Here is a 24033-nt window from a genome sequence, read left to right as displayed (position 1 = left end):
TTGAAACAAATAAGCAGTAACTCGCGCAACAGTTTCATGATTTAAAGCTAAACAAATGAGTTTTACATTAGTGAGTCTCCTTATATGTAAATTTACCCAAATTCAAATTCCTAGGACAAACTGGATTTTCATGAATGCAGTGTTTTGTTGTTATTTACATTAGATTTACATCTGGATGTTCTTGAACCGTTTGTCTGAAAGCACTCGCTTTGGACCATTTGACTGACCAGTGTTCCCAGATGTGCCCTGATAGATTTAAGTAATTAATAGCTCTGAATGTCTACTCTCAGTGTGAGCCCTGGTTTTTGCCTGTGAAGGCTACGTTCGTTTGTTAGAAAAGATAAACCAACATAAAGACCAGAGAGCTGCCGTTTCCAAGCAATGAAAAGAACAGAAAATCGATCAGAGCCGTTGTACAAGCGCTGGGCATAGCCATAACAACCATTTGGAATGTCCTGAAAACAAACACTCGTGGGGAATGATTCACATATAAATTAATTCATATTCACGGCTAGTTTCAGTGGCTGTTATAATATTGGATTGTTGCTGGTTTATGTTATCGTTTAGTGATATCGGCTTGCTCCTGATCGTTTTACACTGTTAAGACATAGTCACATGACTTGATCGCTTAGTAAGCTAATGATTTATGACCTTTACAGAAACTTGAGCTTGTTAAACTATAGTTTCTTTAATGCTGTTTTAACTCTGTGAGCTGACCACTGGGGCAATTGAGGAAAGTGCTTTGACCCCGCACCGCGCTGGGGTGTTCTGTATAGGCAGTGCTAACCTTAAACATGCCTTGAACGACCTAATTATTGAAGAAAAATGTAGCCAGATTTTATGACTTTTGCTTTAATGGTATTTGGAATCGCAGAACGTGGTGTTTTAACATTTTAAAACCGGATTATTAGCGCAAGTGTAAACGCACTACCATGTGTCATCCTGACAATCTAAATATTTCTGAACGATTGAGGATGTTCTTGATGCCTGATATAGATCCCCATTAGCTTTTTTATTCATTATTAACATTTTTGGGGGTAAAGTTCACCACTAATCTCTTCTGGGGCAGGTGTTGGCCATATATACAGAGATGCAGAGAGATACACTCACCTACCGTGCCATCTGGCAGCCTTACACTCTTTATTCAGAGAGAGAGAGAGGCGGGGAGAGGAGCGAGAGAGCATCAGCCAGCCTGGGAAAGGAAGACAGAGGTAGAGAAAAGGAATACATGCTGAGAGAAAGCCAGAGAGCGCACAGCAGACTTTGTGCCATCTGGAGAGCGGAGGTCCAATCACACCAGGCGTAACTGAGAGCACTGACAGTGCCCTCTAGGGGCCAGACTCAGTTTAAGTATGTTTAGCTAAACGTTGCGGTCAGCTCAGTGTTCAATTCTGTACATTTCATGACTTTTCAGATTAAGTATGTACTCTTTCTTATTTTTGCTCTTTTATATAATATTTATGTTCTTGATATTGAATATAATGACTGCTAAACAGAATACAGGGCTGCCCTCAGTCAAGCTGAAACCTTTTTGGTTAGTTAATAGCAAAGTAACTGAAATACGATGATGTATTTAGTTGTATTTCCTGTTTTTCCCATTATTTGAGATTTTCAATCTGATTTTAAAGTGATTAATTTCTGTGTTTACCTTGGAGTGGTGTTGATTTATGAGTTGTGTAATCAGCTCAAAAAGTCCTTTCTTGACTTGACATGGGTTTGTTGAGAGCATGCAAAGCACTCCAAAGTTCAGGCTTGAGAATCACCAATGTTTTTCTTGTCTTGTTCAAAGGTAATGCAGTGGCGCTGAACTGCAGTATAGGTAATCCTCAGATGGGCAGCATCATGAGCAGTACAGGACACATGTACCAGCAGCACCAACTGCATCCAGCACTCCAAAGCATGCATAGGGTCTCCCCCTACCAGACCCAGGGGCACGCTTATTCTGAAACATCTTTTCCTGAGAATAATGCCTCCAACAGCATGGGCTGTCTGTACCAGGACTACCAGGTGAGGCACATGGATCTGTGTAAGAACATTGTTCTTTAACATTAAATGCGTCTTAATCTCAAGCTGAGTGGTGCATCAGACATCTGTTGACCTGGAAGGATTATGATGAATTTAACCTTAATGATATTATCCTCTGACTCCTCTGTTCCAGGGATGCATGCCAGACGGCACCCCGATCTCCCACACGCAGATGAGTTCACAGCCTGGTGTGACATCGCTTCCTGCTGAGCCAGGAATGTTCCAGGAAGGTCAGCAAGAGCTCCGGGGGCAGAATGAGGTCACGTTGGCAGCAGGTGCCGGAGGACAGGGGTCAGAGCAGTTGCCAGGTGCCGGCACGGAGGCGGTTGATGCCCTGTACCGGACTGCAGTGGACACAGCCAGTAAAGGCATGCAAGTGGGTATCACCACGACAACGGCGGGCAGCAGTGGGACACAGGCCAGCCCTGTACCTGCGCTCAGAGCCATGACTGCCTTCACCGCCTCCATCGGAGAGCCGCACGGCTTGCCGCATGCCGTCAACGCCGTCATCCATGGGCCACGCGGGCACGAAGGCACAGACGTGCTGGTGCAGCCCTGCGCTAGACCTCCACCCCCGACTCGAAACGATCGTGCACGCAGAAGCTCCGAGCAGGGCAAGTGCACGCCTGACAGCACGGACACACACGACTACTTCCGCTCGCCCGGGCAGCAGTGGGAAGAGCCTGGTCACGCCCACTGGAGAGGGGATGAGTTTCTGGAATGTTCGGCACAAGTGCGGAGCAGCCCGTGCAGTGACGGCGGAGAGAGGGCAGCGAGTGGCACAGATACGAACCCGCAATGCCACGAGTCGTCTGAGCCGGCAGGTGATGGAAATCCTGGAAACTTCCGGTACAACCAGCTTCCCCTCCACGTCAATTTCAAAGAGCGGCTGGAGCAGACGGTGGAGCGTTGCGCTCACATAAACGGCGGTCCGCCTCTGTGTGTGCGAGGCAGCTATAACGAACCGCTTACAGGTGATGACCAGTCCCCCAGCTCCTCCACCAGCTTGGAGGGACCACTGCTGAAGGACTACACCCACTTCAACGGGCACTTTAATGGGCACTGTGCACCCAGCCCCTCAGACACCAAGAGTCTGAGCAGTGAGGAGGAACTGCGTCACCCGGATTCACCCTCTGCCGAGCTTCTGCACTACCGGCCGAGAGGCTTCAACGTGGGCGAACTTGTCTGGCCAATTAAAGGTTTCCCTCCTTGGCCTAACAAACTAGTAGGGGAGGAGCACGGCCACAATCCCAGCATGCAACTGTCCGACCAGGCCAAGGTAAAGGCACAGGCAGATTCTGATATACTAATCTGGTGGCTCTGTGTTTTCCTTACTTGTTTACATTAGCCGATAACAGTATAGTCCATTTTTTTTTTACTCTACTAATAGTCTGTTTTAAATGGTTGTGATCATTTTATATAAGATGTGTATATATATTCAGTGGATGTGTTGGAAATCTACACTGACTCGGTCTCACGCAAGGAGAAAATGTTAAAAACATTATTAATATCATTTAGGTGGAGCCTGAGAAGCTGAAAACACTAACCCAGGACCTGGAGGCACTGAACAGAGCTGCCAAGAGGAACAGAATGTAAGTCTCATTTTCGTGTCCAATTCTGCGATCATCTTGTGCATTCCTTGAGTACATGAACCAGCAATCACTGGGATATTTTTTTTTTTTGGTTATACACTGACCATGATAGTGATGCACACCGCTGTTGCTATGTGTGTGTTTTGTTCTCTAAGGACCAGTGATGTCCGGCTGTTTTGGTGTGGATAATTAGAGCAGCGTTGACAGTTATATAAAGCATGTGATGGTAGTGAGAGTTTTTGAACTCCGCCCCTTGTATAGCTTGCTTACTAACCTTTATAATTACCTTTTAGTCCAAAAATGAACTTGTCATGAAATTACATTTACTGTGTTGCTCTATTCAGCCACAATGTCATACGATAGCGATGCAGTCAGATTTATCCCTCGCTCCATCTCCGCGTATAATAACTGATGCAGCAGCACTTAAGTCCTGTAATCTCTCCTCCTTACCTGTACACTCTGCTCAAACAGATTAGCTTTCAAAGCATCAGTTTTAACGCTAATACCGCCATCGCCTCTGTCAACTTTGAGTCTGAAACATCTCCAGTATTTCTACGTCGAATTCCACGTTAATATGATGCTGAACATGACTGGAAATCGGTGGTGGTGGGGGGCAAGGTTAAACCTTTATTTTGAGACGTTAACAGCGATCATTGTCGCTTGTGTTTGAAATCCTCTTTAAAGGAATGCTCACCAACAAAGATGGTGTGTCTGATCAAGTGGCCAAGAAGAATACACACTGCTTTAAAAAACACAGTCACAGCAGTGTGACACAAGTTACTAGGACGGTGTCACTGCCATGCTCAGAAACGTATCTAACCTTGTGGTGGTCCGTTTTACTGATGGACGAGGTGAACATCGAAGGCTGATAGCAGCAGTACATGGGCCGAAGTCAGAAGTGGTGCTGAAATTCTGATCTCGGTCATACACTCTGCCATCTGCTGGTGAGGAGAGGAACTGCAGCAGGCCTGCTGATTCACTTCCATCTTTCAGCAGGTTTCTCAGCCAGGCTATTCTAATCTTTTGTCTCAGTATTTATCTTTTCTTCTCTATATTTTCTTTTTTCTTTTCAGAGCTGGGAAATTGAATAATCATTTAGAAGCTGCTATCCAGGAAGCCATGAGTGAGCTGGACAAGATGTCAGGCACTGTGAGTAACTCTTGATCCTCTGACTGCAATGTATTATTGATTAAACAGATTAAACAGTGATTCGAGACGCACTGCTACGACTCACTGCGGCTGATACCGTAAGGTAATTACTCGCCTGCTTCGTAATTCAGCTCGATAATTTAATGCTTTGGAGTATGAGTACAGAACTCGTGCAGGAAACAGTACCACCACTGCTGGAAGACTGGAAATCACATCAGCTTTATTTTCCACAAAGAAATGGAGCACATGATGCACTAAACATATGAACCGGTGCTTCCTAGTATCTCTGCCGGCTTAGTGATGAGGAGGTTGTTTGCATTGTTGTAGCCTCAGATGCAGAAAATCAAGAGATTTTGAGCTGCTCGGGTGATATGACTGTTAAAGTGAGGCGTCATATCAGGTCCTAAAATAGATTTAATTTTTTTTTTTTTTTTTTTTTTTTTTTTTTTTTTTTTTTTTTTTTTTTTTGTTCCTGGACCTGATTGGAGCAGGAAGGTAAAACGACACTTGATGTCACTAGTCATCACTTTGTTTGTTTTTTTTTATATGATCTGACTTCGACTTTGTTTTTCCAGGTTCATCCAATGTCCTCAAGAGAGCGAGAACGGCAGATGAAACTGCCCAAACCTAAAAGGAGGAAGATCTCCAGATAACAGAGAGAGAGAAGCAACCAGAACAGAATCCAGCCTCACAGAATCCAAACACACACGTTGTGTTCTCGCTCCATCTCTCTCTGTCTCTCTCTCTCTCTCTCTCTCTCTCTGTTCAAACTCAGACCTGGTGCTATATCCTAGCAGATGGCTCATTGAGGCCCCGCCCTCACAAAGTGACTGACAGGTGCTGGATAAAGCCAATCAGAAATGGTGGCGATTTGACTACAAACTCACTGAAGAACTATTTTTTTCTAGAATACAAAGAAAATATGGAAAAAAAAAGAAGAAAAAAAAATTACTGCATTTAAGAGAATAGACAGTCCAAATATTTCTGATACATTTTCAATGTGTATATAGACAATACAGAAATTTCATGGTGAAATCTTGGGAAGAAATGTAAATATTGTACGATAATGCCATGTACAAGCAGACAATGCATACTTTATCTTCAGTTGTACAAAAAGGAAAAAAAAAAAGAAAGAAATCAAAGCAGAAAACGTCTACCAATGTGCTGGTTTCTATTCAGTTCTCGGCCCATATGGCCACGTGTGAATAGGACGAAATAGAGTCAGTTGGACGATTTTATGTGTTTCTTTTGGAGTGTGTGTGTGTGAACGTGTGTGTGTGTTTGGCTATAACTGGCAGGAATGGAGATAACCTTAAACAATGTCATACACTCATGAGAGTGTAACAAAGTGGCTGTTCACAGCTGTGTGTGTGTGTGTGTGTGTGTGTAGTCGAGTGGACTTCACCAGCCAAACATGGACATGCTCCGTTTGCAGCACCGATTAAAGTGTTTGGACCCCTGTAACTTCTACTATTGAACACTACCAGGACACGCTTCTCAATCCTGGCCGTTTATTTCTCTTGTGAGATTGGAAATATTCCATATAATATACAGGCTGTCGATCAAAACAAAAACAAACAAGCGTATCGATGAACCGCCGAACCTCGTCCAGGTCAACTAGAAACATCACACTGATGTGTTTCAGTGACCTGTCGTCGAGGTATTGGGGTAGTTTTGCAGTTTTGGGGCCTTATATTTTATTTTCTTATGTTTTTAAAAAGATAAATTATTTCTGTACAGTATTCTGTATTTATTTGAGCTGTTCTTGGCAATAATGCAACCCTGAGCGAACGCTCTGTAAAGCCTTACATGTGTATGTATAAAGCTTATATCTATATGTATCACTCTTCCTCGAGAGTTACAGCCTTCGTATTCAGTATTATTCCTCTAACAGATTAACAAATCTATTTTTTTTTTGGGCCCCTCGCAGTGTCATAGCTTGTTGTATATCGGTGTTAATGTTACTCTTTTATTTCCGTTGCAGCGGTGTGTGTAGGTCAGCGTGATGATTCTGCCCCGACTCGGGGGGCCGAGCTGTCCTTCGGAATTCACTTCTTCGAGAAGAAGGTTTTTTTTTTGGTTTTTTTTATCAATGTAGTACACAGTGTTATTGTTTATCTGTGTAACAGTATATCTGACCAATGGAGGTCAGAGAGAAAGAGATTACAGAGTAGAAAGGAGCACGACGTCAGGTACAAGTTTCACATAGCGGAGATCCGTTAGCACAGAAAGACACGGCTGACCTCAAGGCAGTGCTCACTGTCGGACTGTAGAAGAGAAATGGACAGAGAGAAGTGTAACGGAGGACAGCGGTAGGTGCTGTGCCAAGAGGCGCACTAGTGACTGGCTGCAGTCCTTGGCCTCCTTGTTAGAGCGCCCACCTCCCATGCTGGAGACCTGGGTTTGAGACCTGCTTGAAGCGGTTGTGATGGAACACTACAGTCTTATTTCAAAACACTAAGGGGGACACGATCGTGGCCGGATTCCTCCCTAACTCCTGTATGTACCGACCGAAGGCGGGAGAGCAGAATCAGCCTTGCTCTCGCCGTCACTGTCCACCGTCGATCAGAAAGAAACGAGCCAATCGTGAGCGTCTGTGAGATTACGTATGAGGAAGATGGTAGATAGCACTTTCTTCCTGTGGTGTAGCCGCAGTTTCGAAAAGCACATCTTCGTCTTCTTCACGCTCTCTGTTATGGTTGCTGAAGAAGAGCCTCCTGGTGGGTGGGGTTCAGGCATTGGGGCAGTCAGTACAATGAGGCATTTTGTGTGTGTGTGTTGGAGGTGTTGCTTGATGAAAAAGCTGACTGTACCTTTAAGAGTTTACCTCGTGTAGGAGGTTAAATAAGAGGAATTATGAGTTCTAAGATATCTAACCTTGCTATCAGGAGCAGGTCCGATCACGATGTATCAATAGCGACTAGCAAAACATTTTAGTATTGTGTAAAAGTGTGTGTGTGTGTGTGTGAGGAAATATAGTTACACACAGGGAGTGTTTTTCACATTCCCGCAGTCGTATTGTTTCTGCCGTTATTGTTTTTTTTCTTTATCTTTATAGGAAAGACACTACTACGAGTTTCCGAGTGCAATATAATAACAGAATATGGATCTGATCTGAAAGCAGCCATGTTGTGTCATCTGAATGAATGTCCTGAACTTTTTCATCAACGTCTGTCCGGTCACAAAGTCAGGTTTACTCAACTCTAAGATGCTTTACTGGTGTTTTTGTTTTTGTTTTTCCCGTGCTGAAGTCTGCACTGTGCGCATGCCCGAGGTCCTGGTGAAGTCCACTCCGAACACAGAACCCAGCCCTGTCTTTTTCACTCAGTGTCTCAAGGTCAAAAAACCCCAGTTTTGTGTTCAGATACTCAGTGTTGTCCATGGCTTTCTGCTTTATCTATGTTCGCTCACTCCCCCCCCCCCCCCCCCCCCCAAGATTTATTTTTCTTTCTTTCTTTCTATCTTTCATCTCTTTGCTCGCTCTTTATCTGACCGCTACGACCGGTCGTCAGCACGGAAAGGGGGGTTTCTTTCTCCTCCCGAGCCGACATGTATCCGAGTATATATTTTCTCATGGATATATATACTTTACAGACTTTGCAAAGTATGTTGTGCACTTGATTTGATTTGTTTCAGCTAGCTATGATGCTGAGGTTAGGGATAGTTTGTTGAAGTCCATCATTTCCTATTGCTCTTTTTGTTTGTTTGTTTGTTTTTGTTTTTCTTTCATTGTTTTTTTTTTTTTTTTTAGATTTTTATGGGTTGTCCTGAACAGCAGTTTTGTAAATATTGTGAACATTACAGGTCATACTGTGATGTAACATTGAAATAATGTTGCACCGATGTTTCAATTAAAAACTGATCACTCATACTTGAAATCCTTGTGCAATCAAGTCGTTCTTTCTTACTTTTTGTCATTACTCATTTAAAAGGGGTATAATCAGTGATTTATGATGAATATAAAGACTGATAGAATTCCATCATGCTTTACAGTCAGTGTGGTTTTTCATGCAGTGATGCTCTTGTGCAGCATTTTCTGTATTGTTTAAAAAGCCCTTCATTTAAGTAAAGATTTTGGTAGAGCCTCTAGATGTGGATGGATGGATGTATTAGATGGATGGATGCATGGATGAATGTATTAGATGGATAAATTGATAAATGGATGGATGTGTAAATGGATGTATTAGATGGATAAATTGATAAATGGGTGCATAGATAGATAGATAGATAGATAGATAGATAGATAGATAGATAGATAGATAGATAGATAGATTATATACTGTTAAACAAATGGATATATAAAAATTCTAATAAATTGTTAGTCAATATTATTGGTCAGTTATTAGGATCAGTCTATAAATATGTATATTATTTATCTGACCATCTGCTGGCGATATAAAGCTTTTAACACAAGATTTAAATTCACATTATATTATACACTCATTTTTAAGCTACTGAAGTTTGGGTCAAACCAGCTGAGACGGGAACTACAAAATAAACTCAACTTTATGTATAAATGTCAACAGGAAATGTGAAAATATTTATTTATTTATTAAAAACATAATTTACCTCCTTTTACATTTCTAGTGCGGAAGAGAAACCTGGAGTCTGATGGCTCCCGTTACATTTTAATGAAATGCTGCCCTCTGGTGGCCGAATAAGGAACATACAAAGAGAAACCTGGAGTCTGATGGCTCCCATTATATTTTAATGAAATTCTGCCCTCTGGTGGCCGAATAAGGAACATACAAAGAGAAACCTGGAGTCTGATGGCTCCCATTATATTTTAATGAAATTCTGCCCTCTGGTGGCCGAATAAGGAACATACACCAAAGTTTTATATTTTATGTTAATTAAAGGAAAACTTTTAAACATACAACAAGCAGATTCACATGATATAAATATACATCTGTTATACAACACCGTTCCAGTTCATGGTGCAGATTGAGTTTATAGAGTTGTAGTTGTATATTTAAGGGGTTTCTATAGGCTTCCTTTTTTTTTCTTTCTTTTTTTTTTAATATTCCAACTCTTTTGAGTGAGTCAGTTCACTGGAGTCGGTTCTCAGTGAGAGTAGATCCATTACGTTTTTCTTCAACATAGTTTAAGATATTATGATTAGTGGCTAGGGACAGGTTATGAGACGATGGACACTAAAATAACATTTATATACAAATGATGCAGCTGATTACAAGCCTGCACCATGTCGACAAAATACAAAAGGTTCATCTAACAAAGACATACAGAAGACTAAGGTGATAAACACTGACCTTTCATTCCTGTCACATCTTCTGAGTTATTGTGTGGACTATTTACTTGGGTATTTACTTTGACTCCAATTAGTTAATAAGAGCGACTTTATATAGAGGATCTGGATTTGAGGCCCTTGGCTCTTTGAGTCCTTGATTCTGTGCCTTTTTATTAATCCATCCTCACTAGGGTTAGGGTTCTTTGTCTAACTTTAATGAAATAAAGTAACAACACGTTGAAAATGCATTGCAATAATGTTTAAAAAAAGATTTAATAGCTCTATAAATAATTGTAAAAATCAGCAAGATACACTGACTGTTATTGTGCTTACTGTGTCTGTGATTCATTAAGAGGATTTATCCTGTGAAATATATTTAATTCCTACTGTTTATTACACTCCATACAGCGTTTATCACCTACACACACGTCTAGGGTTTTGTACAGGAGTGTTTTGATGACAACATACAAAATAAAAGATTCCTATGTGAGAGTCGGCTCTCTACAAGAGCCGACTCATCGAGCCGACTCATCGCTTGAGTGACTCGTCACTATTAATTAAAGGCACCTGCAACTACAGCGCGCGCCACCTTTCCACTTCCTCAGTCCTGGTCCTCTATTTGTTTTCAACATGTCGTTTATTCCTGATTCAGGACTTTGTTTTTGGTGTTAATTACGTGTAGGAACACAGCTCGATATATTTTGATGGCGCAGGAGTGCGGAGTCAGAGTGCTGTGTCGGTTCAGACCTCTGAACGAGTCAGAGGTCAAGAGAGGAAGCAAACACATCAGATATGGAGGCAGTGACACGGTGGTGGTCAGTGTAAGTTGTTGTTTCGAGCTGCTTTCTGAAAATGTCAGAGTATTTATTCATTAAATAGAAATGAAACGAATTTTGCGATTATAGAGGATTTCAGAAAAACAATTATTTTGTCTCTCTATAGAGTCTCTCTAAAGGAAATCCTAACAAATGGTACCTGGTAAATGGTAACAAATTAGTAAAGCTGAAGATTCTCACCTGTCTGTCTGTCTGTCTGTCTGTGTGTGTGTGTGTGTGTGTGTGTGTGTTTCAGGGTAAGCCTTATATGTTTGACCAGGTTTTTCCACCCAACACCACACAGGAGCAGGTTTATGAATCCTGTGCTAAAGACACTGTCAGAGGTACATCATCTTGAAACACACACTCTGGCTGAGGACACACACACTCTCTGAGGTTGTGTGTGTGGTGTTTATTGATTTATTTTGGATGTGTGTGTGATCTGTAGATGTTCTGAGTGGCTACAACGGCACCATATTCACCTACGGCCAAACTTCATCTGGGAAAACGCACACTATGGAGGTGAGTGTGGCGTGTGTGTGTGTGTGTGTGTGTGTTGATCTTGACATACACATATGTTTTACAGGGAAGGCTCCATGACCCTCAGATGATGGGAATAATTCCTCGTATCGCTCACGATATTTTCGATCACATTTACTCCATGCAGGAGAACCTCGAGTTCCATATCAAGGCGAGTCACAAGATTTCTTCTTTACTGTTGAATTTCCTTTTCTAATGGATCTGTTTTTTCCAAAATATGAACAAATAAGTAAATATAAATATATTAAATATAAAAAATAATACAAATAAAAATATTACATATTAAATATAAATATATAAACAAATAAGTAAATATAAATATATTTAATATAAAAATCTAATAAAAAATAATATATAATAAAAATATATTAAATACAATATATAAAATATAAATATATGAACAAATAAGTAAATATATATATATATAAAATCTAATAAAAAATATAATGTAAAATAAAAATATAATATTAAATATAACATTAAATAAAAATATAAATATATTAATATAAAAAATATTAAAATAATATTAAATACAATATATTAAATATAAAATTTAAATATAAATATATTAAATATAAAAATATAATACAAATACATTCTAAAATAAAAATATAATGTATTAAATACAATATATTTAATATCGAATATATGAACAATTAAGTAAATATAAATATATTAACTATAAAAATATAATACAAATACATTCTAAAATAAAAATATAATGTATTAAATACAATATTTAATATCGAATATATGAACAATTAAGTAAATATAAATATATTAACTATAAAAATATAATACAAATGCATTCTAAAATAAAAATATAATGTATTAAATACAATATATTTAATATCAAATATATGAACAATTAAGTAAATATAGTGAATATAAATATTTGAACACATAAGTGTGTGTATATATAATTCACATTTACTAAATATGAACGTATGACTGGTGAGATTCATGAGATCCCGATCCTGACATGCACCTCTACCTGGATGTTTTGTGATGCGCACACTCATGTGATCTCATGTCTCGACTCTTCTAGGTTTCCTACTTCGAAATCTATTTGGAGAAAATCAGGGATTTGTTGGACGGTACGTGTTTACATGGGTGATGATGTCATAGTCATGTGACTTCGTTTATCAGTCCTGATAATCAGCCTTCATCAGATTGGATTCAACTCGCTCATCCATGTCTTTATGGACCTTGCTTTGTGCATTGATGTGCAGTCATGTTGGAACAGGAAGGGGTCATCCCCAAACAAAGTTGGGAGCATGAAATTGTTCACAATGTCTTGGTATGAAGCTGAAGCATTAAGAGTTCCTTTCACTGGAACTAAGGGGCCGAGCCCAACCCCTGAAAAACCCCTGAATTCAATGATTTGTAAGAGTGTCCCAAGACCTTTACCAATACAGTGTATCTTTTATACCTTATTTTGAATTCCCGTGATTGTGTTTTCCTCTGTGTAGTGTCGAAGACCAACCTGGCGGTCCATGAGAATAAAAATCGTGTTCCATACGTAAAGGTAACGCAGTTCACACCCACAGCAAGCGTTTTCTTTAAATTACTGAAACATTAAAAATGAATACAAACCGCATGACTAATCACATCATTAATCACTACATCACTTAAAAACTGTTGCTGTAACCATAAAGACAAGAATGATGCTCATACTGAACATCCTGCTTGCTTGTCTTGACTCTTCTACGCCTGTATACTCTAATCAGTTATAGTTTTATCTCGCGTCTCCTAAAAGAAGATGGATTTTATTTTGTGTCTGGTTCTTGTGAAGGTTTCTTCCTCTGAGAGTTTTCTCACTACTTTCATGTTAAATAGGGATCGAAATCCACATCAGGATTTCTGTAAAGCAGCATTAATTGTTAAAAGTAAAATTGAATTGAAGTAATGCAGACGTTCAGGTTTACAAAGTGTGATATGCTTTTTAAACATCTAAATATGTGTGTGTGTGGTGTAGGGTTGTACCGAGCGCTTTGTCTCCAGTCCAGAGGAAATGATGGAAGTGATAGATGATGGAAAAGCAAACCGACACGTAGCAGTAACCAGTGAGTTCCTTTGACTTCCACTTATTTTTAAACCTGTCCAATGAACTCCTCTGACATTATATATAGCGTGAGATTTATTTAAATATTTCCTGAGCAGTTACACTGGTTTTTGGCCATCTCTGTTTTTGTGAGTCGTTGCTATGTTGTGTGTGTGTGTGTGTGTGTGTGTGTGTGTGTGTGAGATATGAACGAGCACAGCTCCCGTAGCCACAGCATCTTCCTCATCAATATCAAGCAGGAGCACCTGGATACAGCGCATAAGCTCACAGGGAAACTCTACCTGGTCGACCTGGCTGGCAGCGAGAAGGTAAGACACCAAAGAGACTTAAGGAGACTTTTTTTTTTTTACTGATAGGGTGCCAATACTTTTGGAGGCGAGTGGACAGACAGGGTGCTAATAATTTTGGAGCCGAACAGACCGATAGTATGCCAAAACGTCTGGAGGCGAGTGGACAGATAGGGTGCCAAAACTTTTGGAGGTGAGTGGACATATAGGGTGCAAATGTTTTTGTAGGTGAGTGGACAGATAGGGTACCAAAGGTTTTGGAGGTGAGTGGACAAACAGGGTGCCAAACCTTTTGGAGGTGAGTGGACAGATAAGAGGCAAATGTTTTTGGGGGAGAGTGGACAGACAGGGTGCCAATAATTTTGGGGGTGAGTGGACAGATAGGTGTTCATGTTTCTGCTGTTCGTCCTGCAGGTCAGTAAAACCGGTGCTGCAGGAACGGTGCTGGATGAAGCGAGAATGATCAACAAGTCTCTCTCAGCTCTTGGCAATGTGATCTCCGCTCTGGCCGAGGGGACTGTAAGGCATTTACTCTCTCTAACATCTGTGTCTTGTAGAGGTTGCCAAATCTGTACGAAAGCCCCCTTCACCTAAAATTCTTTGTAAAACTCTGACTGCCACCTCCAAATTAAACGGTGGTGAAATAATCTGTTTTAAGTTCTTAACAGATATGTACGTCTATATACATCCATGTTTTTAATTTATAACTTATTATTATGCTTATAATTAAAAACATGCACAGTGTCACCTTATTCCGTCACACACGGGTAATATATTACATATTTACTGTGTGCATTTTAAAATTCACCTATTTGGTACAATTTTGATCTGAAGGATTAAAAAACATATGGATGTTCAAAAATAGCACAGGAAAAAAATGGAAGACCTGGCAACCCTGTCGTCATCATCACAGACCAGCTGTTTTATATATCAGAAACGATGTCATGATCAGGTAATGCAGGCTGTGTGTGTGTTTGTGGATGTGTGTCTGTCTGTGTGTGGATGTCTCTGTCTGTCTGTGTGTGTGTGTGCCTGTCTGTCTCTGCATCTCTGTGTGTGTGTGTGTGTGCGTGGCTGGCTGTCTGTCTGTCTGTGTGTGTGTGTGTCTGTGTCCATCTCTGTGTGCACGTCTGTCTGTCTGTGTGCCTGTCTGTGTGTGTGTGTGTGTCTGTGTCTGTCTGTGCTTGTGTGTGTTAGAAAACCCACGTGCCGTACCGTGACAGTAAGATGACTCGGATCCTCCAGGATTCTCTGGGTGGAAACTGCAGGACCACCATCATCATCTGCTGCTCTCCATCTTTCTCTAACGAGGCCGAGACGAGGTCCACGCTCCTCTTCGGTCAAAGGTGATGTGTAAATGTGTAGATACACCAAAAATAAAATCCATAAAAACACACGAAAGCAGTCGAATCAGGTATTTCGTCTCAACTCTGGGAAGGGGTTAATATATTTCTGTTACATTTATTTTTCCCTTTCTTATCTTATCATCACTGCGATTAAGTTTGCTTTAATCTTAATCTCTCATTTGTACTGTGTGTGTGTGTGTGTGTGTTTTCAACAGAGCAAAGAGCATCAGAAACACGGTGTGTGTGAATTTGGAGCTGACGGCTGAAGAGTGGAAGAAGAAATACGACAAGGAGAAACAGAAAGGAGTCGATATGAGGGAGCTCGTAGAGAAACTGCAGACAGAGCTCCATCACTGGAGGATTGGTGAGAGAAAGAAACCAATGCAATTAGAGGAAAACCATCAGGAAAGTTCTAGATGGGAATCTAAAGAGCTGTAGCAGGATTGTTATATTGTCGCGTGTGTGTATCTTTGTGCTATTGGACTGAAATCTGCAGGATGCCTGGGGTTCAAATCTCAGATTAAATTCCATTGCATCCCAAAGATCGACCCATAGATAGGGTTTAGGAATAGAGAAGGCACCTGTGTGTGTGTGTGTGTGTGTGTGTGTATCTCAGGTGTGTGCATACCTGTGATGGAGCAGTTGAGTGACAAAAAACAGGAAGTGCCCTGTGAGCACACGGCGATCGCCAGGAATGGATTAGCAGCCGATGTCCTGGAGAGCGTTCAGTACGAGGAGAACATCAACAACCTGTACAAGCTACTGGATGATAAGGTGTGTGTGTGTGTGGCTATATACGAAGCATTAATCCTACATCTACTGGTCATTTCAGCTATTAGAGCGAATAAGTGAGGGATTTCTTCTCTCTGTAGGATGAAGAAATTAATCTCCAGACACAACTGGTGGAGAAAATGAGGTTGCAGCTGGAAGTGCAGGAAGAGGTCTGCAGGATACCTTAAACAAATCTCACGTCCAGATTGAGCCCTTGACTCAGCTTAAAGACTTCAGATTGAGTCTAAGATTTTTTAATTTCTAATACAGTTTCTGAATTTTGTAGTAAAAACGTTCATATTTTGACTGGATGCCAGGGCAAGATTGTTCAAATTCTTTCTCTTCATGTGTGCAAAAGGTCTGAAAATTTCTGACACAAAACCGGGACTGTATAAATAAACCTCCTTTAAATAGTTTTTTTTATTATTATTATTATTTATTTATTTTTATTTTTATTATTGTATTATTATTATTTATTATTATTATTTTATTATTATTATTGTTGTTTTCATTGTTGTTATTATAGAGTCGAAACAGAATCAGTGCGAAGCTGTGCTAATGAATGCTAGCTGAAGCTAGTTTGTGCCGCTGTGTGCAGATCTTGGCATCGTCACAGCAGGACTGCGCTCGCGTTCAGGGGGAGCTTTGTTCTCTGCAGAGAGACAACCAGGAGATGAGGGGGGAGGTGAGGGAGGTGCTGGGTGCGCTGGAGGAACTTGCCCTGAAGTGCGACGAGAAGAGTCGAGAGGTGTCCAGCTTGACCCTCACCGACCACAGGCTGAGCGAGCAGCTGGTCGTGAAGAACGTGAGTGTACGAGGCATCGCGGATACACTCAGATATACACAGCTGGGGAGAAGGTGGAACAAGACTACATGCCCCAGCTAACTGGTTTGTGTGTGTGTGTGTGTGTGTGTGTAGGAGATGCTAGAAGCCACTCAGAGTGAGATAGAAGAGTTGCAGGAACTCGACGCTGTTCAGAAGAGGAGGACGGTGGATGTTCTGCGTGTGCTGCTCAGAGATCTGGGTGACATGGGAACCACCATCTGTGTTCAGGAAATCAAAATGGTGCTCAGACATCCAATTTACTCATCCCCCAAAAACATGCTGCTGAGTTCTGACTCTCTTTCTCTCTCACTTTCTCACATGTGCTGTCTCTCACACACACGCACTCACTCTCTCACCCTTATTTGTGCTCTTGCTCTCTTGCTCACTTTTTCTCTCTCTCTCTCATGCTCACACTCTTGCTCACTCTCGCTCTCTCTTGTGCTCTCTCTCTCTCTTTCTCTCTCTCTGTATTGTAGGTGTGTGAGGATGGGGTCTCTTTAGACGATGAGTTCTCAGTGGTTCGGCTTTTCCTCACTAAGCTCAAGTCTGAACTGAAAAGCCTCATCAATCGCACCAAACAGTTAGAGTCCACCCAAGAGCACGCGTCCATCAAGATCCAGGCCAGTGAGAGAGAGCTTGCATCCTGTCACACAGTCGTCTCTCAGGTGACATGGCAGACGTTTGAATTCATTTCTCTCTCCCCACCCCATCCGATCTCCTCACGTCACATCAGACTGGTTTCCACTCTTATTCAGTTATACATGGGCATGGCCTTCACTATTTAAATTTAACTTAGAAACACATTTACGTGATAAACAACTTTTATATTTATATATGTAATGAGGTGTGTGTGTGTGTGTGTTTATACAGAAGTCATTAAATTGAATTCCAATAAAACCTTCTATTAAAAAATTCATTTAAAGCTTAAACACTAACCAACAGTGAAGCGACAAAAGCATTGCTTCAGCAGGGGTCAGTGTTTCCAATCATTCAGAGTGGTGATGATGATGATGGTTGTCTTGTACTCAAGTGCGCACCCTCTTGTTGCCATGACTACAGTACCAGGTGAAGATCAGGTCTTTGACCGAGTGTGTGCAGAAAGCCGAGGAGACGAGGAGAGCGCTGGAGATCACGCAGCACACGCTTGAAGAAGAATTGACCACACTTCGTACGTACGGTAACTGGACAGTGAGCTGGTTATGGTGCTAATTCATTCATAATGATGTCATGGTGTGATGAAGCAGAGACCACCTTGAGGTTTTTGCCAAAATTGTAAAATTTTTTATTGATGCTAATATATAGTCATGTTTTAAATCCTTTTGTAGATGCATTATATTACTTATTATATAAGTTTTGGGACACCCCTCCAAAATCATATAAAGTTTGTTTTTCAGGGGTTGGGCTCGGCCCCTTAGTTCCAGCGAAAGGAACTCTTAATGCTTCAGCTTCATACCAAGACATTTTGGACAATTTCATGCTTTGTGGGAACAGTTTGGGGATGACCGCTTCCTGTTCCAACATGACTGCACACCAGTGACCAAAGCAAGGTCCATAAAGACATGGATGAGTGAGTTTGGTGTGGAGGAACTTCACAGAGTCCTGACCTCAACCTGATAGAACATCTTTGGGGTGAATTAGAGCGGAGACTGTGAGCCAGGCGTTCTCATCCAACATCAGTGTCTTACCTCACAAATGCGCTTCTAGATGAATGGTCAAAAATTCCCATAAACACACTCCTAAACCTTGTTGAAGAGTTGGAGCTGTTATAGCTGCAAAGGGCGGAGCCAACTCCATATTACATTCATGTGCATGTAAAGGCAGGCATCCCAAAACTTTTGGCAATATAGTATATGTTTAATGTTGTGGATGTCTGTGAAATGTATAAACAGACACTTCTAGTTTTTCTGTCTTTAACTGAGAAACCTTACATTCCTCTGTCATGAACACTTTCCACACGTGTCTTATTACAGGAGAATTATATACGTCAGCTACAATGATGTAGGAGTATGACGTTTTCTCTTTGCAGAAAGCAACCAGGATTTGTGTGAGCTGGAGAAAAAGAAAGAGCTCCTAAAGATAAACCGATCGCAGCAGAGCCAGGTATTATACAATACACGTCTGCACAAAGAGACGAGAAACATCAGTTTCTGAATTAATCAGGCTTTTCTCGGTTACTTCTCTGAATTCTGCTTGAAATCTGTGTGTGTAAAATGACCTTTGGAACCTAGCAGCTTAAAGAGGGGTGTGTGTGTGTATGTGTGTGTTGTAGTGTCCACTGATTGAGGGTCCTAGAGAGACTCCATCAGATATGTTGGTTCAATTACGTGAGGAGTTCAACAACAAACAGAAGATGCTGAACGAACTAAAGGAGTAAAAGAGCAAACACACACACGACTTTGTGAAACATTCTCATTATTCAAGATCTTCCTTCCTTTCTCTCTCAGGTTAAACGAGACTTTGGTCCTGGAGCAGAAAAGGCTTCAGTTTGAATATGAAACCCTGAGGGTTCAAGAGCAGGAGAAAGAAATCAGACTACAGGAACTAACGTAGGGCTCATTATAGAAAACCCAATCATACAGAGAGATTTATACACCGATCAGGCATAACATTATGACAAGTGAGAGGTGAAGTGAATAAGACTGATTATCTCCTTCCTCATCATGGCACCTGTTAGCGGGTGGCATATATTAGGTCCTCAAGGTCCTAACTATATTTTGTCCTCAAAGTTGAAGCAGGAGAAATGGGCAAGCATAAGGATTTGTGTGAATTTGACGAAGGGCCAAATTGTGATGACTAGACCACTGGATCAGAGCATCTCCAAAACTGCAGCTCTTGTGGTGGTGTTCCCGGTCTGCAGTGGTCAGTATCTATCAAAAGTGTCCTGTAAGTTTCAAGGTGAGCCCTCCATGGGATTCTTAAAGGATCTCCTACTAACATCTTGATGCCAGATTCCACAGCACACCTTCAGAGATCTAGTGGAGTCTCGACGGGTCAGGGCTGGTTTGGCAGCAAAAGGGGGACCAACACAATATTAGGCAGGTGGTCATAATGTTATGCCTGATCAGTGTACACACGACAGATGAGCAGATCACATAATTATATGATCACTGTATTGTTGCGTCGTTGTCCACAGCATGTCTAATGAGAAGATGGAGAACATCACTGACGAGCTGAGAGACTTCGAAGAGACACTGGTGAGTGTTTCTCTTCATATATAAAGACCCAGAACTCTAAACTGAAGATAAAGATAAAGACTTGGATCAAGAGAATGTCTCCTAAATCCTTCTGTGTGTGTGTGTGTGTTCTGTTTCAGGCTCGACAGCTGCAGTCTTTACATAATTTGAGGAAGATGTTTGTGCAGGATCTGACCACACGTGTCAAAAAGGTACCTCGTGATCTTGTATAAAAGAAAGTTCCAGACTGTCATTACCTGCTGATGTTTGAGGAGCCGGTAGCTGGACAGACCAAGCCGAATTTTAAACTTGTAGTCTCAGTGCAAAATTTTGGTCTGTTGAAGACCTCTACAGTAACTTTAAGCTGAACAGTAAAATTCTCACGCTTTATTTCTAACGTAACCATGGTGATGTCGGTGACTGGCAGAGCAACGGGCCAGACCGTGAGGATGGAGGAGGCCGCGTGTTACATAAACATAAGATCTCTTTCCTGGAGAACAATCTGGAACAGCTCACCAAAGTCCATAAACAGGTAAACACACAAGTCTGGACAAGTGGACACCAAGAACAAAATCTGTAATTTTCACCTTTAGAATTGCAAGAAACGATTTTTCCCATAAGAAACAATGTAATTGCAGATAATCTGTTCCAGCCACTCAAAAATGTGACCAATACGAAGTGTATGTAAACTGTATGGCTGCTTACAAAGAACTGAGCCAAGCCAAGCATTCCATGTCCAGGGTCCTCACAGGAAGTTGTGCCACCAAGCTTGTGCTAAAAATAGAACAGACCATCCACACCCCCGAAAAAATCCCCTAGCTTTTGAACACATGCTGAAGGCAATGCTGGTATCGAGGGTTGTATACGAGAAAACCAAACCGAACGCCGGCTAAGTTGCGCATACGTCCAGGAGCCGCTCAAATCTTGTTAGCGTCAGTGGAAAGCCAAGCAAAGTGAGTTTTTTTCAGTCAGAGAAAGCTGTTTGGAAAGAGGCAACCCACGATTCCAATGTTGTCTTCAGCATGCGTTTAAAAGCTAGGTGATTTTTTCGGGAGTTTTTTTGTTGACAGATTGGTGGTGTGGGTGATCTGTTCTATTTTTAGCCCAAGCTTGGTGGCATGACTTCCTGTGAGGACCCTGGACATGGAATGGTTGGCTTGGGTCAGTTCTTTGAAGTTTATATACGCTTCATATTGGGAATATTGGATATTTTTTATATATATATTTTTGGGGCGGCTGGAACGGATTATCTGCATTTGCTTTTGAGAAAGAGAGAGAGAGAGTGAGAGAGAGACAGGTAGAAAGAGGCAGACAAACAGAGAGAGAGGCAGAGAGAGAGAGAGACCGACAGAAAAGGGGAGCGAGGCAGAGAGAGAGAGATGATGTTTCCTGATGCGAGATCTCTTGTTAAACAATCTGATGTTACTTCTCTGTGCAGATGATGCGAGAAAACTCAGAGCTGCGCTGTGATCTTCCCAAACTGGAGAAGCGTGTGTGTGTGATGACGGAGCGAGTGAAGGCTCTGGAGTGCGCACTCAGAGAAGCCAAACAGAGAGCATCACGAGAGCGTAGCCTCTACAGGCAGGAGGTGGACCGCATCAAAGACGCAATACGAGCCAAGAACATGGCCTGCTGCGGACACGCCACTCTGACCGGTCAGTCACATTCACGCCCTTGTGGAGAGCGAACGGTCAACCCCTTATTGACTTTATTCATCATTTCTAGATGTTTACCAAACATTCAAAAGTTTTTTTTTGTCTGATGGTGAAATTTTCCATCTAAGAATCCCAATAATCTCAAAAAAAGCACATTCAGAAATAAAAGAAGTGCATTCAGTCCATGCTTATTTATAGTTTAAGATACAAAATGGACAAAGGTGCTGTATTGCTATGGTTAGAAAGGCTAGTGAGGGAATGTAACTATAAATGGATTAAAGTATGATGTGTGTGTGTGTGTGTTGCAGCTAAGCCTATTCGTGCTGGCCACCATCACACCTTCTCTGCTGGGAGAGGAGGACCGATCGTCTATAGCTATCACCATGTTTAAGCTTTGTGTTGTGTGTTTGTGAGTATGTGAGGTTCAGTGAGTGGGTGTGTGTGAGTGAGGGTTGAGTGAGTAAGGGTGAGTTTGTGAGTGAGGGTTGAGTGAGTAAGGGTGAGGGTGTGTGAGTGAGTAAGTGAGGGTGTATGTGAGACTGTGTGAGGGTGTGTGTGGTCACTAAACTGACTGTATTCACTGCCTTGTGGTTAATGATGGGAATAGATGGTGCAGATTTCCGGTGGTTTCTTCACAGCTCTGTCTCCATGTGATCTTCACTCTATGAAATTAAATTTCTTTGTTTTTTTTTTCAGAAGTGTGTTTTCTCTTTATTACAGAAACCGCAGAAGCATGGATGAAATCTGTTCAGTATTTTTGGAAGGAGTCCTATGTTTCAGTGCTTCATAACAAGGGCTTTGCCTCTGAAAACAGCACTGAGGTTTTTATTCTGTTATTTACTGAAGGGAAGATTCCAGAATGTTCATTAATAGCAATCTTGCACGCCTGAGTCGACTCGGAGCATTAAATATCTGAGTCAGGTGTATTACAGCAGGAATATATTGAGCTACATGCACATGGGTGTGAGATCCTGGCTGCTGTTCATATTAGCAAGCACTAGATGATGTGCATTTAATCAGGTGTACTGAAGCACAAGGTTATGGGATGCATTATGTGTATGCTTGGCTAAAGAGATACGTCTTTAATCTTTTTGTTATCAGGAAAAAAATGTCTTAAATATAGTTCCATCAGAATAAATAAGCTTGACAATAGCATCAAACAAACATTTGCTTGAGCAACTGCATGAGCATATTGCAAAATTATTCATTTCTTCAATCATGCAGGACGCACAATCCTCGTTTCTCGCACTGACCATTTGGATCACGATACCCCTTTTTGTGGGGTACATTTACATTTCTGGCATTTGGCAGACACCCTTATCCAGAGTGACCTACAATTTATCTTATTTTATACAGTACAACTGAGCAATTGAGGGTTAAGGGCCTTGCTCAGGGGCCCAGCAGTGGCAGCTTGGTGGACCTGGGATTCAAACTCACAACCTTCTGATCATTAGTCCAACACCTTAACTACTAAAAGCTACTACATCCCTATTTCCAGTCTCGAGTGAGAACTCTGATCTCAAGTGTGATCTCGCGTTATATCCTTATCATTTCTCACGTACGTTCGGTTGTGAAACGCGACTGAACGCTACCCTAGATAGTCATGCAGCGTGAAGATAGTCCAGCGTGAACCTGGCATTAAACTGACAAGATTTCCTTCAGTGTGAATACGCTAGTTGCTGCGGTCGCTCTCGTGTACGCCGATGCGTTACATCGTCCATGTCCACGGCTGATGTTGTGATTGTGATTCTTATTTATTTTCCCAGGCTGACTGCCTCGGTCTCGCTTCACCTCTTTTGACTGTTGTGAATGTGAGTGTGATCCCTGGACCTTCCCCGTCAGCATCATTGGCTCTTTACACGCTAAAGTGTTACTGCTCAAGTCCTGATGACGTTATGTAAATATTTCTCCAAGAGTCTTGACAACTCTATTCATTTGTGTATGAGAGAGAGAGAAGATTAATTCAGCTTGCATGTGTATCATTCAGTGAGTGTACTCATGTCCCTGTGTGTGTGTTTAATAGATGAAAGCAGGCCTTTCTCAGAAAGTAAAGATTTAGCTCCCAGCTATGATTTAGAAACTATGTGGGAAAGATCTCGGGGGAAACAAGACAAGTGTTCAGTCAGTAGTCCAGTTCAGAAACGGATGGATTCAGATGTTAATGTGTACTGAATGCAGCCGAGTAAGAAGAAACTAAAACACTATTAGACTTCAGTTTAAAGAGTAAAATTCTGCCTTCATACTTTACCTTTACTTCACACAGAGCAAGCCTTTTAAAATGTTCTGATGTAAAAGTTGAAGATCTGTGTCATGCATACATAATGATAACAATAAACAGTACAATAAACTTTTCAATTTTCAGTTAAATTCAGTTTATTTGTATAGTGAAAAAAACAGTCACTATTTTATCCCTAATGAGCAAGCCTGCAGTGAAGGTGGTGAGGAAAAACTCCCTGTGATGTGATGTGAGGAAGGAACCAGACTCAGAAGGAAACCTCATGGACAGGGAATAATTTAACTGTAACTAAATAATGTCTTAAA

The 24033-nt window shown here is 41.3% G+C and overlaps 2 protein-coding genes across 3 annotated transcripts in view; both read left to right on the top strand.

The window, feature by feature from the left end:
* Positions 1 to 8600, top strand: part of LOC131361456 (methyl-CpG-binding domain protein 5-like) — a 28875-nt gene extending 20275 nt beyond the window's left edge. Inside the window, exons 6-10 of the mRNA XM_058402542.1 lie at positions 1790 to 2007; positions 2159 to 3304; positions 3544 to 3617; positions 4691 to 4766; positions 5342 to 8600. Coding sequence (XP_058258525.1) covers positions 1790 to 2007; positions 2159 to 3304; positions 3544 to 3617; positions 4691 to 4766; positions 5342 to 5419 — 1592 coding nt within the window. The 3' untranslated portion in view covers positions 5420 to 8600. The remainder of the gene's footprint in view (positions 1 to 1789; positions 2008 to 2158; positions 3305 to 3543; positions 3618 to 4690; positions 4767 to 5341) is intronic.
* A 2009-nt stretch (positions 8601 to 10609) lies between these two features.
* On the top strand, positions 10610 to 22475 carry LOC131361219 (kinesin heavy chain-like). 2 transcript variants are annotated; one of them, XM_058402199.1, is made up of 25 exons: positions 10610 to 10835; positions 11086 to 11173; positions 11278 to 11351; positions 11416 to 11520; positions 12418 to 12466; positions 12842 to 12897; positions 13348 to 13435; positions 13618 to 13742; positions 14136 to 14240; positions 14919 to 15067; positions 15283 to 15431; positions 15684 to 15841; positions 15940 to 16008; positions 16437 to 16643; positions 16758 to 16904; positions 17141 to 17329; positions 17724 to 17832; positions 18691 to 18764; positions 18934 to 19034; positions 19109 to 19210; positions 19798 to 19858; positions 19978 to 20049; positions 20265 to 20369; positions 21276 to 21492; positions 21801 to 22475. In XM_058402199.1, exons 1-25 carry the CDS (start codon positions 10719 to 10721, stop codon positions 21881 to 21883), a joined length of 2799 nt encoding a protein of 932 aa, XP_058258182.1. In that variant the 5' UTR covers positions 10610 to 10718; the 3' UTR covers positions 21884 to 22475. The 2 variants fall into 2 exon arrangements, with proteins under 2 accessions (XP_058258182.1, XP_058258180.1); XM_058402197.1 differs by having other exon boundaries at positions 17724 to 17841.
* Positions 22476 to 24033: the final 1558 nt, after the last annotated feature.

This window comes from Hemibagrus wyckioides, linkage group LG11, assembly GCF_019097595.1.
Source record: "Hemibagrus wyckioides isolate EC202008001 linkage group LG11, SWU_Hwy_1.0, whole genome shotgun sequence".
In the NCBI taxonomy this organism is placed as follows: domain Eukaryota; kingdom Metazoa; phylum Chordata; class Actinopteri; order Siluriformes; family Bagridae; genus Hemibagrus; species Hemibagrus wyckioides.
The sequence above is the reverse complement of the archived record's forward strand: the minus strand, read 5'-3'. Positions and strand labels throughout refer to the sequence as shown.

Coding starts and splice junctions, on each gene's coding strand:
- LOC131361219 (XM_058402197.1), top strand. CDS start 10,719: ATGGCGCAGGAGTGCGGAGTCAGAGTGCTGTGTCGGTTCAGACCTCTG. Junction 13,743..14,135: donor ACCTGGCTGGCAGCGAGAAG/GTAAGACACCAA, acceptor TTCGTCCTGCAG/GTCAGTAAAACCGGTGCTGC. Junction 15,842..15,939: donor ACAAGCTACTGGATGATAAG/GTGTGTGTGTGT, acceptor TTCTCTCTGTAG/GATGAAGAAATTAATCTCCA.